The sequence below is a fragment of the Acanthochromis polyacanthus genome, chromosome 6, assembly GCF_021347895.1.
Source record: "Acanthochromis polyacanthus isolate Apoly-LR-REF ecotype Palm Island chromosome 6, KAUST_Apoly_ChrSc, whole genome shotgun sequence".
NCBI classification, from domain to species: Eukaryota; Metazoa; Chordata; class Actinopteri; family Pomacentridae; genus Acanthochromis; species Acanthochromis polyacanthus.
Genome location: NC_067118.1, coordinates 34,740,296 through 34,755,804, shown reverse-complemented (window position 1 = coordinate 34,755,804; position 15,509 = coordinate 34,740,296). Strand labels below are relative to the sequence as shown.

The following is a 15,509-nucleotide window of genomic DNA, read 5'->3' as shown; positions in this document are numbered from 1 at the left end:
GATGGGCAGGATGTGACCTCAGGGCATCATTATCCTAAGACAGGAAGTGTGTAATTGTCTAACAACAAGTACTTCACAATAGGATGCAGCACCAGACTGGCTTGTTCGGATGATGTAAATGGAAAACCGCAGGAATATGAATTTATCTTTGCTCCGCACTGATGATTTGCAGATTTGGGTATCAGGTCGTGAAACAATCAATTCTAAAATGAACAAAGGAGAATAAGGAGAAGGAGAAGCAAAAGAAAATGAGAAAGGGAGTGTTAGGGGAAAGCACTCCATGGGGTAGGACATGAAAAAAGCAACGGGCCTCTTTTATGAAGGGGCCAAATCGTTCACACATTTTCAGGACACTCTCCATCTCCTCCAGTTTTCTAGGTGTGTTTCGCAGATGTCAGATAATGTGCTCGCTGAATATCACATATGGACGGGGAGAAGAAAGGGTGAAAGCAGAGCGGGTAGGGAATACAGAAATTCCCAGCGGGAGGAAAGTGACAACTTTCCGTCATAACTTCCTGGAAATGTTACAAAGCATTGTTTTCAATATAAAGCACCCCATATTCTTGACAAAAGCAACTGACCTCAGTAGTTTCCAGCAGTTAGCAGAGCCCATATCAACAAGACATCCATCTGTCCAAAATCTCACCATTTTCACATTTGATGTCTTATTCCAGGCTTCAGTGCATACAGAGCCAATCTTTTCATCTTGAAAGTCAAGGGTCTCACACACACACACACACACACACACACACACACACACACACACACACACACACACACACACACACACACACACACACACACACACACACACACACACACACACACAGCTTCATTTACACCTACCACATGTCTATCAATCCTCATACACCAACTTCCCCCCTCCCAGTCCCTCATTAGTCCACCACCCAGGCGAGCCCTAACTTCACAATCACATCATTAATAAGGAATACAATGCATTTTAGTGAAATTAGGGACCTAATCAGCTTAACAGTGAGCCTGTGCGTGCTAATTTAGCTCAACTTCAAGGCAAAGCCCCCCAGCCAGGCTAAGGCTCGCTAAGACTGGCCCAAAGCCCTTTTAGTTGATAAGCTGATTGAGGGCTCAGAGGTAAGGGCCAAATCCCTCTTGTCCATTTGCGTCGTGTTGCTGGTTCAAAGGCCTAGTTCAAACGCCACAGAGGGGGAGAGAGGGAGAGAGATAGGAACAGAGATGGAGAGAGCGCGGGCCGATAATTGCGAGAGACAACTTAAGAAGGCAGATGGGAGAGAATGAGAATCGGGACAATGGACGGACAGCAGAAATGATTTTAGGAGAAAGACATGAGACAGAGTGAGGCAGAGACCCAGTGAGAGATTTAGAAAGTGGGGGTGTGAAGAGAAGTGACCCAGGGCATTACCCATGCTCCATTTCAGCAGGTCAGGCTGATGGAAGACTTTCAGCGCATTACACATCATGAGACTGATTACTCTGGGACAGAGGGGAGAAGAAAGAAGAAAATCAAGCAGAGAGTGAAGGAGGGGGGGTGATGTGAGAATGTGAGTTTGGCAGGGTGCTCTGAAACGGTGCCAGGGTCAGGTGATGTTTCAGAAAGTCCTGTCCCTCTCCCCACTCCCTCCATATACACCTCTCCAGACGCTGAGGCAAGAACAGGTGACTGACAACCTGTCTGAGTACACGGTAACGGCACGCTGACTCACTGCCGCTTTATGTGGTGACGTCGCGTTGGCTTACAAAAGTCATTGCATTGACTGCTACCAGACAGCATCAGAGAGTGAGCAGCTCTAGCACTTGGCGAAATGGGTACCTTTCCTTGTGTCAACAGTGTGGCTGTAACTCTATTCTAGCTCAGTTTGTGTCAAGTTGAATGGCTGCATACTGCTTCAGTAGGTTCTCTATGCACAGGGTCTGGACTGACTTAACATATAACCAAGATGACTATGGCTTTTGGGGTCAATGAGTGTTAATTTGTCACAAGTTATGAAAGGATTTCCCTGATTCTTCTCCACATGGGTAAACTCAGGTCAAAGCTGAATCATCCACTTCCATGCGTGAGAAAAGTCCCGCAGACATAAATATATATTTTTCTTTCTGACTTCTCAGTGGATCATAATATTGTTTGATAAACACAGTATCCATGCTGAACATAAGTCAAGCGTGCAAAGTACAGATATTGCGAAAAGAAGGCAAAAACAAGCCACAGTTAGCATTGGCTCTCACTGAATTTTCTAAACTGAGTTTGACCTTCTCTTACTTCGCTGTTCTGTCCGCCAATCTCCACACTTCGTCTTTTAAGGTCTGCTTGGGAGCGCACATGTGTTTGAAGCAATACAGCCGCCATTCTGCCCCAAAATGTTAGTTCTTGTTTTCACCGCCGATTGCTCTCATATTACTTGTGGCACTCATAAGTAATGCGAGGTCATTCTCATTCAAATGCACCCTCACACCGGGAGGAAACACGCTCCCTCGCCCTGTTTCTCTTTCCCACCGCAGACACACCTACGCTCACACAAAGATACAAAAGCACACACATGCTTTTTTTTATTTATTTTTTTGCTTTTTCTGTGGACCCATTTAAAGATGCAGACTGACCAGCTGGCAGTCAGTCAGTCAGACAGACAGACAGACAGACAGATAGCAGGACAGACAGAGTAACAAGGCAGCCTGCACTCCATCAAGTCTGCAAGCTCAAAGTTGACAACTTTGTTAGTAAACTCTGATTATATGCACATAAACTCACAACATGTCAAACATATGCTTACATTTGCAAGCATGGGACAGCAAACTTAACGAGAGAAAATGAAAGGAGGCCGCATTGGAATTTCTTGATTTAGTTTTGAATTTCAGTCTACGAGGAGAAAGTAAACAAGGCCATGTTTAGAGTTTAAAAAACTAAATTAAGAAGAAAAGGCAGTAACAGAGACGACGCAAGAGGCAACTAGCCATTTTGTAAAAATGAGATTTGTTGGATTGGAGTAACTTGAATAGGCGGTTAAGGATTATTCATCAACAACGGTATGCTTGTAGTTACATTCTCAGCCACATGGGGGTGCAGTTAAGTTCATCATATTGTCTCAGTGGTCCCTCTTTGACCAGGATGAGCTGATCAGTTTATCAGGTAGGTCAGTCTGCCTTTGTATGAGGATATATGAATGTGTGTTTATGTATATGTGGGTCTGGAGTCCTTCATAAGTGTGTGCAGCATCAGGTAAACCTCTCTCTGCGCCTGAACTCGGGCCGCCTCCTCCTGCGCCCACAGAGCCTCCCTATGTGCAGAGGTGTTCATGCTTTCCCTCAGAGCCCTCTCCAACTCCATGATGCGCTCTGCCGTCTCCCGCATGGCATCCTGGGAAGCTGAAAGCTGGGTGATGAGAAGAGTTAAAAGGAGAGAGGGTCGGAAGCAAAGCAGCACAAGTCAGGGAGAGAAGCATTTTTCTGTGATTAGTTTGTTCTGAAAAAGCATCATTGAAGGTTTCTGCACCTTTTAGGAAAGGTGTAATTGGTTCTTTTTGGTCTGTGCCAAACTATAACCAAGAGAAGACCAAAGGAGGACAAAAGCTGTGGTGAGAGAAGAAAAAAGATTCCTCGAAGAAGAGATGGATGCAGCCAAGACGGAAGAGGGCGATAAGTGATGAAAAGAGAGTCTGAAAAGTGCCGTGACCTTTGCTGACATCCATATGCGAATTTGTGGGTGTGCGAAGTAGACTGTGCACGTTTACATGCACAGTTTGTGTGTGGCCTCTCCGACACCTATGGTGAGCAGGAGAAAATGATCTGTCTCTACACTGGTTGATGGAACTGTGAAAGAAAACACTGGACAGGAATAATAAACCTCTGGATTCTCTCTCTCTCTCTGTTTTTTTTTTCTTTTGACTTTCTCTCCGACTCCGAAAGCATTGACTTGCTTTCAAGTTCACATGTTCACACTTTACTGGGAGCAGCAGTGCAGAAGCCTTGCAGTCACGTGGACGAGGAAACGCTTTCGAGTGAGAGTTTAGATGTTGCGAAACAGTCGCACTAATGAATTGATGATGCAACACAGGGACGCACAAATCCGATCAGAATCAGAGAAAAACAACAGATAAGAATAAAATCAGATTCTTCAAAGTGCATTCAAATATTATGTAAACAGTTTTTCAGTTCCAGCGGCAACGTTAGCCGATTGATATCAAAGGCAGCACTGAGCCAGAAAAACAAAATTTTAGAAAACAGAATGCAAAAAAACCCCCAAAAAACTGTCATTTGACTTGTAGGTGCATGAAGAAAATGAAAAAATACCAGCAACATGTGGTAAGAAGGTGTGTCAGAAGTAACAGGCATTAAACAATGAGACTGTGCAAGAGAAACAAAAGTAATAGAAAAAAACCGGGAACTTCACTGAGATGGAGGACCACTTAATGCTCTTACACGGACATTTCATCTCAGAAATGGCTGCTTTATTATTTGTAAAAGTGAGTTAAGGAATCTAAATGCTTGGAAACAACTGCATCGGGCAGGGATGCATGTGTCTAACACCACTACTCTGTATCTAACAGCACTCTAAATACACAACATTGTTTGTAGCAGAAGCTTAAACAGTACCACTGTGATTGAGCCCACTACTAATGAAAATCATTTCATGAGACAGCATCAGGAACATGCAAGATACATATAAATGGCTTATAAATTGTCTGTAATAAATACTGACGAAGACACAATAGCATAAGGCTGGTAAATGGGGCTTATTTAACGAGTAGCTGCAGCAATGGCATAATCCTTGAGTATGATGAAAATATTGCCAAGCCAGCCAAATCACAAGTGGATACTTGTGGCTCGTCACGTCAGCGCGGCACAGCTGGAGGTGAGCGACAAACACTCGCATACACTCACACACACACACACACACATGCACGCACACACACAGAGGCAGGCTGTGTGCGTCAGCAGTCCAAAAACGTAATTGGATGTGACAGACGGGCAGTAATTCGATGCACCAGAATCAACAAGTACCGGTCTGACCCCACCCAACAGACAGGAACACGCACATGCACACAGTCACCTCCACACACACACAAACACACACACCCCACTGAGATGGGGCTGCCACCGCTGGACCCCTGAGTGTAACCCAACCAGAAAAGCTGTGAGTGTGAGCGTGTGCACGTGTACAGTCTGTGTGTCTGTCTATGAGTGTGTCTGCACATATGTGTGTAATACAAGCTCTATTAGTAACAAGAGAATCTTGTTGGCTTTCAAGCATGCCAAAAAAAAAAAAAAAATGGGGAAAAAGGGCAAGAGAGATAGAGAGACACAAAGAGCGGGGAGAAATGGAAAGATAATTACTTCTGCAGCACCAATCATCACCTAATGCCCCTGGGAAGGATCATTATAGCCCTGGCTCCTTCTGGTTTGATAGAAGGATTATAATCACTTTAAAAAATGAGCAGAGAGTGAGAGAATGCACATTTTTAGCAGCTGTGTATGATCAACAGCTTTACATATGCACTCATACAGACATATGTCTCTGTCATCTGCAGTGTGTGCAGCATCAACACCTATGTGTCTGAATCCATGATTCAAAATATGTTAAGTATGTCTGCCAGGCCAGGAGTTGTAATTTACAGTTGCAGTTTAAGAGTTCAGACTTTGGAAACAGGCTTAGAGTGGAAGAAAATCCAGAATTATGTCTATCTTCTTCAACTGTCACCAGATTAAAAAAAAAAACGAGTTTCTTCAATCCCAGTGTCTCTAAACAGAGGGGAGTACTGGGGGTTGCCGATGCCTCTCGGTTACAGATAAAAGAGAAATATAAGGCCTGTGTGAACGCTTGAAGTGAAGACTTCCGATGTGCGTTTTCTCTGTGTTTGTGAAGTGCAGCGTGGTGCGATGGAGACAATGGAGCGAAGAGATGCTATCGCTCCATCACACATAAACTCTCCTGGAATGATGGGGAGAGTTTGTTTGGTTGTGTTTACCCTTGGAGCGTGCTGTGTTCCTGATGGACCCGGAGATAAGTGGAGATAGAGAGAGCAGGGGGGGAGAGAGGGAGGCAGAGGCCACGACTCAGCCTGAATGCTGAACACACAAAATATACAGAGTGCATATTGTATTTAGGACATCTCCATGGACAGCTGGCTGGAATATATGCACTTATGTCATCTTGTTTTAAATTTTTTATGTTTACTTTTCTTCTTGTTGTTGATATTTTTCTTTATATATTGCTGCCATATTTGATCGTGTGATTCTTAACATGTATTTAATCAATTTTTTGTATTTTTTTGTACTAATTTACCCTTTTAAGTATTTAAATTAATTGTAATTAAGTACAAAAATGCTTCTCAGGGACATTTCTATTATTTTAATTAATGCTGGTTTACTGTGTTGATTACTGTGTTGTGCTATTGTGGCCAGGAGAACAACATTTTGTTCAGCTGTGTGTGTGTGTTAGAACTTAATGAAATGTACATCAGAAACTACTGAGTCACTGTGAAACTGGCTTTTGCAATAACTCATAAGGGTCATTGTGACCTTTCATGTCAGACTGACAGACTTTTATGTCTCAGTGATAAATGCTTACTGGAATTCTTTATTCTGAGAAAAAAAAAATCTACCGTCAGCTACGACTTCAGCCAAAATTGCTGTTTTTTTTTAAGAGGCTACCGGCAAAGGATGGTTAATTGGATGGTGATTTATGTGCAGAGTAGTTTATATGACGTTTTTAATGCGGGGTCTGTTTCCTTGATGTAGAAATAATGTCATTTGTTAAAGATAATGGAGACTGACAGAATCAGTGCAGATTAATGAATAATCCACATCAATCGCGAATGTGGATTTTAACCAATGAGATCATTGCACCACATGTAATCTGTGCATGTGTTTACATACACAGATTGAAAATTTACATCACTGATGTGCGCTATAAACCACACTAAGAGCCTGTGTTGTTTAATCAGCAATGCTTTGAATTAAAAGCTAACATCAAGATGTCTGACATAGCATTTGACAATGCTAAGTTGCTGATATTTAGCAGGTACAATGTCTTTATGTTCATCCTATTAGCTTCGCATGTTAACATAAAACATTAGCACTAAACAAATAGTACAGCTCAGGCAGATGTGTCACAGTCCGCTCCTCTGTCCTGTCTGTCTCTGTCTGTTTGTCTCCCATCCGCTCTTCTGCCCTGTCTTTCCCCTACAGCTCGGTGCCTGAGTGGAGTCTAGCTCCTCAGCTGACTCCACTCAGGCAATCAACTACCTGCACGGCTCCCGGACAGCTGACGATCATTCACTAACGACTCACCCCTGCAATAAAGACCGGCTCAGCCTTCCACTCCCTGCCAGAGCGTTAAACAAGAACCACGCAGTTCGGTTTGCTCTCTAGCCCCCTTCATGATCTGTTTTGTTAAGTTTCTGCCAACTTCTGACCTTGCTTTCTCCTGCCTCCCTCAGATCAGCTGTCCGGGATCCCACGCCATCCTCCTTCCCCTCCGGCTTCCCCAACAAACCTTCACCAGTTACGCCTGCCTGGACCCCCCACTCCTGCCTGGATCCCTCACTCCTGCCTGGATCCCTCACTCCTGCCTGGATTCCCCACTCCTGCCTGGATCCTCCACTCCTGCCTGGACCCCCCGCTCCTGCCTGGATACCCCACTCCTGCCTGGACCCCCACTCCTGCCTGGACCCCCACTCCTGCCTGGACCCCCACTCCTGCCTGGAGCCTCACTCCTGCCTGGAACCCCCCTGCTTCTGCTCCCTGGCTTTTCCCACCCACCATTATTCATCCCCTCCAATAAATCCTTTACATCTCCTCTGGTCTTGGAGACGTGGTTCTCTGCTCGGGTCCAACTCGCTCGTTGTATGACAGAACGCTCTGGCCAGACATGGACCCGGAGAACTCGCTGTCAAAGCCGGACTGGCTCACTCCACCCGACATCAGGCAAGTCCACCAAACCTTTCGTCAGCTCACGGTCAAGTACCAGAAGATACTCAGTAAACTCACTGTTTTAACTGGCCAGGTATCCCAGGTAGCTCCCGACCCTGCCCTGTTGGTTCAATACAACCAAGCCTTTCAGGATGTTGCCGCCACGAAGGCACAATTGAACCAAAACATCGCCCTGCTCACTCAAGTTTCCTCATCTGCAGCCCAGCCCGCGCCATCTTCCCCCCCACCAGCCCCAGGCCCAGCCAACACCCAGACCCTAACCGACGACACCTCCTCTCCCTTCTGGGGAACCCGACTAGCTCTCAAACCACCATCTAGGAAGCAGCATGTTCCCCGGAGAGGAGACACCCAGTCCCCGCCAATCGTGGAGCCGGTCATTGAACGACCTGGCTGCCTAGGACACCATACCAGGAGGTGCCGTGGCTCCCGCGATCTTGCCCCATCACCGCCCCTCTCTGACCCCCCACCCGTTGTCCACATGTCGTCCATCCTCCTGACCTCGGCTCCCCAGAACCGGACCCCGACCCCGACCTCTGCTCTCCAGAACCGGACCTCCGTTCCTCTCAATCAGACCCAAACCCTAGACACGCCTTGGGACATCTTCTCCTCCTGCGATGAGCACAGCGTTTATTTCAACACGTTATACGAGTTGTGGGAGAAGTGGAGGGAGGATCCCCAAGACGCAACCATAACCCTGGGCCGCAAGCTAGCAGGCCAACGACCCGGATTAGCCAACCACTTACCTGCTTACATCTGTGACTTCCTGAGTGCTCCTCTGAGCGAGCCGCCTACTGGCTCCCCTAGCAGCCAACCGGGCCCTGTCTCCCTGCCGTCCATAGAACCACCTGCCAAGCGGCCGGGCCGTCGAAGACGTGAGGCCAGGAGGCATCGTGGCCCCCCGGCTCCAGTCTCCGCAGAGGTCGACGACGCCCCGCCTCCTGTTTCCGCGGAGGTCGACGACGCCCCGCCTCCTGTTTCCGCGGAGGTCGACGACGCCCCGCCTCCTGTTTCCGCGGAGGTCGACGACGCCCCGCCTCCTGTTTCCGCGGAGGTCGACGACGCCCCGCCTCCTGTTTCCGCGGAGGTCGACGACGCCCCGCCTCCTGTTTCCGCGGAGGTCGACGACGCCCCGCCTCCTGTTTCCGCGGAGGTCGACGACGCCCCGCCTCCTGTTTCCGCGGAGGTCGACGACGCCCCGCCTCCTGTTTCCGCGGAGGTCGACGACGCCCCGCCTCCTGTTTCCGCGGAGGTCGACGACGCCCCGCCTCCTGTTTCCGCGGAGGTCGACGACGCCCCGCCTCCTGTTTCCGCGGAGGTCGACGACGCCCCGCCTCCTGTTTCCGCGGAGGTCGACGACGCCCCGCCTCCAGTTTCCGCGGAGGTCGACGACGCCCCGCCTCCAGTTTCCGCGGAGGTCGACGACGCCCCGCCTCCAGTTTCCGCGGAGGTCGACGACGCCCCGCCTCCAGTTTCCGCGGAGGTCGACGACGCCCCGCCTCCAGTTTCCGCGGAGGTCGACGACGCCCCGCCTCCAGTTTCCGCGGAGGTCGACGACGCCCCGCCTCCAGTTTCCGCGGAGGTCGACGACGCCCCGCCTCCAGTCCCCGCGGAGGTCGACGACGCCCCGCCTCCAGTCCCCGCGGAGGTCGACGACGCCCCGCCTCCAGTCCCCGCGGAGGTCGACGACGCCCCGCCTCCAGTCCCCGCGACCTCAGCGGCCTTAGAAGGGCATAAGGCCATCCCTGAGCCCCTTAGGAGGCTCTGTGCCTTCCCTTCTGCACCGCCCCCGGAGGGGCCCCTGGATCCTGCGCCGCCCCCGGAGGGGCCCCTGGATCCTGCGCCGCCCCCGGAGGGGCCCCTGGATCCTGCGCCGCCCCCGGAGGGGCCCCTGGATCCTGCGCCGCCCCCGCTCCCCGAGGAGGCCGTCGACGCCCCGCCCCCGCTCCCCGAGGAGGCCATCGACGCCCCGCCTCCGCTCCCTGGAGCCTTCCCCAAGTCCATGAAGAGGCCTTGCGCTTCCCATCCTGCTCCGCCCCCAGAGGACCCACCTCCAACCCAGTTGTTTGTCCGGCCCCCGGGCCGCCCGCCGGAGCGGTCCCTCTGCCCTGTCCGGCCCCCGGGCCGCCCGCCGGAGCGGTCCCTCTGCCCTGTCCGGCCCCCGGGCCGCCCGCCGGAGCGGCCCCGCCTGTCTGTCCGGACCCCGGGCCGTCCTCGGAGGAGGACCCTCCGGCGAGTCCGGCTTTGGCCGGCCCCGCCTCCAGGCCCCCCTCTGAAGCATGCCCTCCGCCCTGACCTTTCTCAAATCGTCCCGCTTTCGGGCCGTTCCCCAAGACGGACCCACCGGCTTGCCCAGCCTCGACCAGGCCGTCCACCGGAACGGACTCTCTGCCCTGCCCGTCCACGTCCAGTCCGACCCCCAGGCCGTCCACCGGAACGGACTCTCCGTCCTGCCCATCCCCGGCCAGTCCGGCCCACGGTCCGTCCGCCGGAACGGATCCTCCGCCCATCGGAACGGACCCTCAGGCCTACTCATCCCCAGCCAGTCCGGCCCACGGTCCGTCCGCCGGAACGGATCCTCCGCCCATCGGAACGGACCCTCAGGCCTACTCATCCCCAGCCAGTCCGACCCACGGTCCGTCCGCCGGAACAGATCCTCCGCCCATCGGAACGGACCCTCAGGCCTACTCATCCCCAGTCAGTCCGACCCACGGTCCGTCCGCCGGAACGGATCCTCCGCCCATCGGAACGGACCCTCAGGCCTACTCATCCCCAGCCAGTCCGGCCCACGGTCCGCCCGCCGGAACGGACCCTCCGCCGACCGGAACGGACTCATCGGCCCACTCATCCTCAGCCAGTCCGACCCACGGTCCGTCCTCCGGAGAGGACCCTCCGCCCTGTCCATCCCCGGCCTGTCCAGCCTACGGTCCGTCCTCCGGAGAGGACCCTCCGCCCTGTCCATCCCCGGCCTGTCCAGCCTACGGTCCGTCCTCCGGAGAGGACCCTCCGCCCTGTCCATCCCCGGCCTGTCCAGCCTACGGTCCGTCCTCCGGAGCGGACCCTCCGCCCTGTCCATCCCCGGCCTGCCCTGTTCTCAGTTCAGTCCGGTCTAGTCCCCGGCCTGCCCTGTTCTCAGTTCAGTCCGGTCCAGTCCCCGTCCTGCCCTGTTCTCAGTTCAGTCCGGTCCAGTCCTCAGCTTCGATCAGCTCAGTCTCTGTCCAGCTCAGCTCAGTCCAGTCCAGTCCTTTCCTTCGCTCAGCTCAGTCCAGTCCAGTCCTTTCCTTCGCTCAGCTCAGTCCAGTCCAGTCCTTTCCTTCGCTCAGCTCAGTCCAGTCCAGTCCTTTCCTTCGCTCAGCTCAGTCCAGCTCAGTCCTTTCCTTCGCTCAGCTCAGTCCAGCTCAGTCCTTTCCTTCGCTCAGCTCAGTCCAGCTCAGTCCTTTCCTTCGCTCAGCTCAGTCCAGCTCAGTCCTTTCCTTCGCTCAACTCAGTCCAGCTCAGTCCAGGCCAGTCCTGCCCTCAGTTCAGTTCTGTCCTGTCCTCAGTCTAGTCTTTAGTCCTGTCAATGTTCATTTCCTCTCCCAGTCCAGTTATGCCAGGTCCAGTCCCAGCCTTGAGTTTCCTTCAGTCCCTCTCTCGTTTCTCTCCTTCCTGTCCCTCCCGTCCCCCCCGTCTTTCCCTCCCTCCCATCCCTCCTGTCGTTTTTTCTGCTCTTCCTGTCCTTTTTTGATTCCTTCCGCTCGGTCTGGTCCCTGTGTTTGTATGCGTGTCTCTGTCTGCTCCTTGTTTGCCCCGGTGGGTTTGGTTGGGTCCATGGGGCGCCGGGAGGCGCCCGTTGAGGGGGGGGTACTGTCACAGTCCGCTCCTCTGTCCTGTCTGTCTCTGTCTGTTTGTCTCCCATCCGCTCTTCTGCCCTGTCTTTCCCCTACAGCTCGGTGCCTGAGTGGAGTCTAGCTCCTCAGCTGACTCCACTCAGGCAATCAACTACCTGCACGGCTCCCGGACAGCTGACGATCATTCACTAACGACTCACCCCTGCAATAAAGACCGGCTCAGCCTTCCACTCCCTGCCAGAGCGTTAAACAAGAACCACGCAGTTCGGTTTGCTCTCTAGCCCCCTTCATGATCTGTTTTGTTAAGTTTCTGCCAACTTCTGACCTTGCTTTCTCCTGCCTCCCTCAGATCAGCTGTCCGGGATCCCACGCCATCCTCCTTCCCCTCCGGCTTCCCCAACAAACCTTCACCAGTTACGCCTGCCTGGACCCCCCACTCCTGCCTGGATCCCTCACTCCTGCCTGGATCCCTCACTCCTGCCTGGATTCCCCACTCCTGCCTGGATCCTCCACTCCTGCCTGGACCCCCCGCTCCTGCCTGGATACCCCACTCCTGCCTGGACCCCCACTCCTGCCTGGACCCCCACTCCTGCCTGGACCCCCACTCCTGCCTGGAGCCTCACTCCTGCCTGGAACCCCCCTGCTTCTGCTCCCTGGCTTTTCCCACCCACCATTATTCATCCCCTCCAATAAATCCTTTACATCTCCTCTGGTCTTGGAGACGTGGTTCTCTGCTCGGGTCCAACTCGCTCGTTGTATGACAAGATGAGAATATTTTGGAGGTATTTAGCTCAAAGTGTTGAGCAAATTACAACTTTGACGTGATCTCAGTAGAGGAAAAGTCATCAACATGATTAGAATGAATCCTGAGGAGGAGACATTTCACTCCAAATCACTTAAATCAACCTTATGGTGGTATGAGATAAAAAGTCAAGTTAACAATTCATCCTTGGAGCATCATGGATACGTGCACTAAAACTCGTGGCAATCAATTCAACAGATCTTTATCCTGACTGACCAATGTTGCCATGGAGCCATGCTGCTAGCACAGCGAAAAGGGAATTATCAGATCTGTTATGCACTGAGATATGGAAGGAGTCAGTGTCACAAAGAATCTGCAGATGAGTTAAAGTGTGGGAGTGTTGTGTAAGATGTCAACACAAACGGAACTACAAGGTCGAGGAAACTGCAGGGTTGCAAGTGTACAGCAAGAAAGAATACAGACTGAGAGTGCAGGCCTTTTTGCACCCCACCTCTCAGGTGCAGCCAGTTTCTCTGACAACCAATCGAGGGTCTTGCCAAAGGAAACAAGACGGAGCAGCACAGGAAACCAGAACGGAGGGCCATCACAAATCAAAATCACATAATATACAGAAAACATACATACAAAAATAAATCCAGTTATTTGTGAAATTTTTCATATTGCTCCCTGCGTAGATATCGTTCTCTGTGACACTACTCCTTTGCACCTGTAACTGGCAGTCACTTGATTGCTCTTTTTAGGTTATAGCAACATTAATGTGTGCTTCTCAGATAAAGCTTAGATGCAGAAAAAAGGATGTTTAATGCTTCCTGACCACATACACAGAAATAACAAAAAAGTGCAACCGAAAACAAACCCAGCGAGACTCTTGCTTTGTTTGGCAGAGCGGTATAGAGCGGTGTACTCTACTTCATCTGTGCTGTGGGAATAACCTGGCATCGCTGCAAGCTACATATTAACACCTCAGCGTGATGTTGCTGGATAGTGTACAAGCATGCACACCGATGTGTACACAGAAAATCAAGCAATCAGCTGACACTCGCGATGACGCCTACGCAGGTATAAAAATACATAAATTATATCAAAATGCCTGACAAGATTTGGCTCTTGACCGTTTCACTTCTGGCTGGTGTATGGAGGCGATTTCTGCTTTTTCTTAAGACTCAATGTGAGAAGATAAGAGGCAAGAAAGACTTCAATCCGAGAGAGTATCAAGACAGCAATGCATCAAGACAGAAAGAGGAAGGGGGGAAAATTAATGATTTCTAAGGAACTGTTTGCAAAAGAGTTGAGAAGAGGAATAAAGAAAAGAAGGCAGGTGAAATGAATACGAATCAGTCTGAAGTATGGGATAAAAAGGTGATGGAGACCAGTAAGTGTACATGTGCGCATTTACAGACACACATATACATAAAAATATATATATTCAAACCTGCGATAAAGAGTGCGGATGTCCATCAGTCAGGGCATCTTTCCTCATCTCACCCAGAACCATCTGCTTCTGAATGTTAGGAGACTTGATTTGCCTTCAAACAGAGAAAAATGGATGACAACAGATAAAAAAGAGACTCAATAAAGGAATGTAGAACTAACTGTGGAAATCATGGAATACAGAACAAGATTCAAGGTGTATTTCACGCAATGTAACAGTGGTGACTTGTCATGTGATAAAGCTTTGACTTTTTGACATATTTTGACATGTAAACAGTTAATCCTGTCTGAAACAGTGTCTAGTCATTATGGTGATATTATCAAACAAGAAACAGATCAGTCACATGGAAAATGTAATTGCATACTTGTATCACCCATTTATCACAACTTTAAATCCATAAAATTTTATTGCAAGGTTCCAGATGAGGTGGAGATGATTAGAATCTCCTTCTGGAGCAACAGGTAGAACTGGTCTCACTTAAACCTCTGATATCTGGAGTTTAGTGTTGTTTTTGCTGTTGAAATGTGTGGCGTGGAAGATTTAAAGAGCTCTCTAAGGTTTAAGACAAAGTCTGTGGATGCCTGAGCCTGGCGAGGGATGGATTTCAACTGACTGCAAAGTTGTCCAGGACTGGCCACTTCAGCAAATTCAGCCAAAAAGTGAACCGTTTCATGCAAAGATAAGACTCCAAGGATTTCAAAATTTCATCACAGGATCTGCAGGTAAATCTTGCAACTGTTGGTTTCAAACCACACTCGTCTACAATCAGAAAAAGAATCCACAAATTTGACCTGCACGGGAGGCGTCCCAGGAAAAAGACTTTGCTGTCCAAAAGAGCATTAGAGCAGAACTACAGTTTGCCAATGAACATATAGGCAAAGACCAGGACTTTTTGAATAATGTGCTCTGGACAGATGAATCAAAGATATAGTCCTCTGGCCACAGTAAGAGTAGACATGTTTGGTGCAGACCAAAGACAGCTTTTCAGGAGAACCTCATACCAACTGTGAAGCATGGTGATGGAAATGTTATGGTTTGTGGTTGTTTTGCTGCCTCAGGGACTGGGCAGCTTGCAGTCACTGATTCAACTGTGAATTCTGCATCATATAAAAGAGTGCTTGAAGATAATGTGAGGCTGAACCAGAAGTGGACCTTTCAACGGGATAATGATCCTAAGCATGCTAGCAAATTCACCAAGGAATGGCTCACAAAGAAGAAACGGAGGGTCATAGACTGGCCTCGTCAAAGCTCAGATTTGAATCCCACTAAAATGTTGTGGGGGATTTGAAACTAGCAGTATATGTGGGCAAGCCCTCAAAAATCTTGCAAGAGAAGGAATTTTGCATGGACCAGTGGTAAAAAGAGAAGTTCAGTTAATCAATGTCACTGACTTTTCAACAATTATGAAGGTTTTTCTGCTAAAATGGGCAAGAATAACTTCTGAATCCTTACTTTTATCACCAAAAAAATCACATTTATTATATTTTCATTGAATTTTTGTTGTGTTTATCACCTTTATCTGAATTAATGTAGATGTAAAGCTTGCACGTTCAAATATGCCAAAAAA

At 49.9% G+C, this 15,509-nt stretch overlaps 1 protein-coding gene across 2 annotated transcripts in view; it reads right to left on the bottom strand.

Annotated features, from left to right (window-relative positions):
* The window catches only part of LOC110957865 (ERC protein 2-like), a 164,386-nt gene that overhangs the window by 74,175 nt on the left and 74,702 nt on the right, over window positions 1-15,509 (bottom strand). For both annotated transcript variants that reach the window (XR_007942323.1, XM_051949035.1), the window contains exon 13: window positions 13,943-14,036. Coding sequence is in view for 1 of the 2 variants with exons in the window: in XM_051949035.1 (XP_051804995.1) it covers window positions 13,943-14,036 (94 nt within the window). In the remaining variant the exon portion in view is untranslated. The remainder of the gene's footprint in view (window positions 1-13,942; window positions 14,037-15,509) is intronic.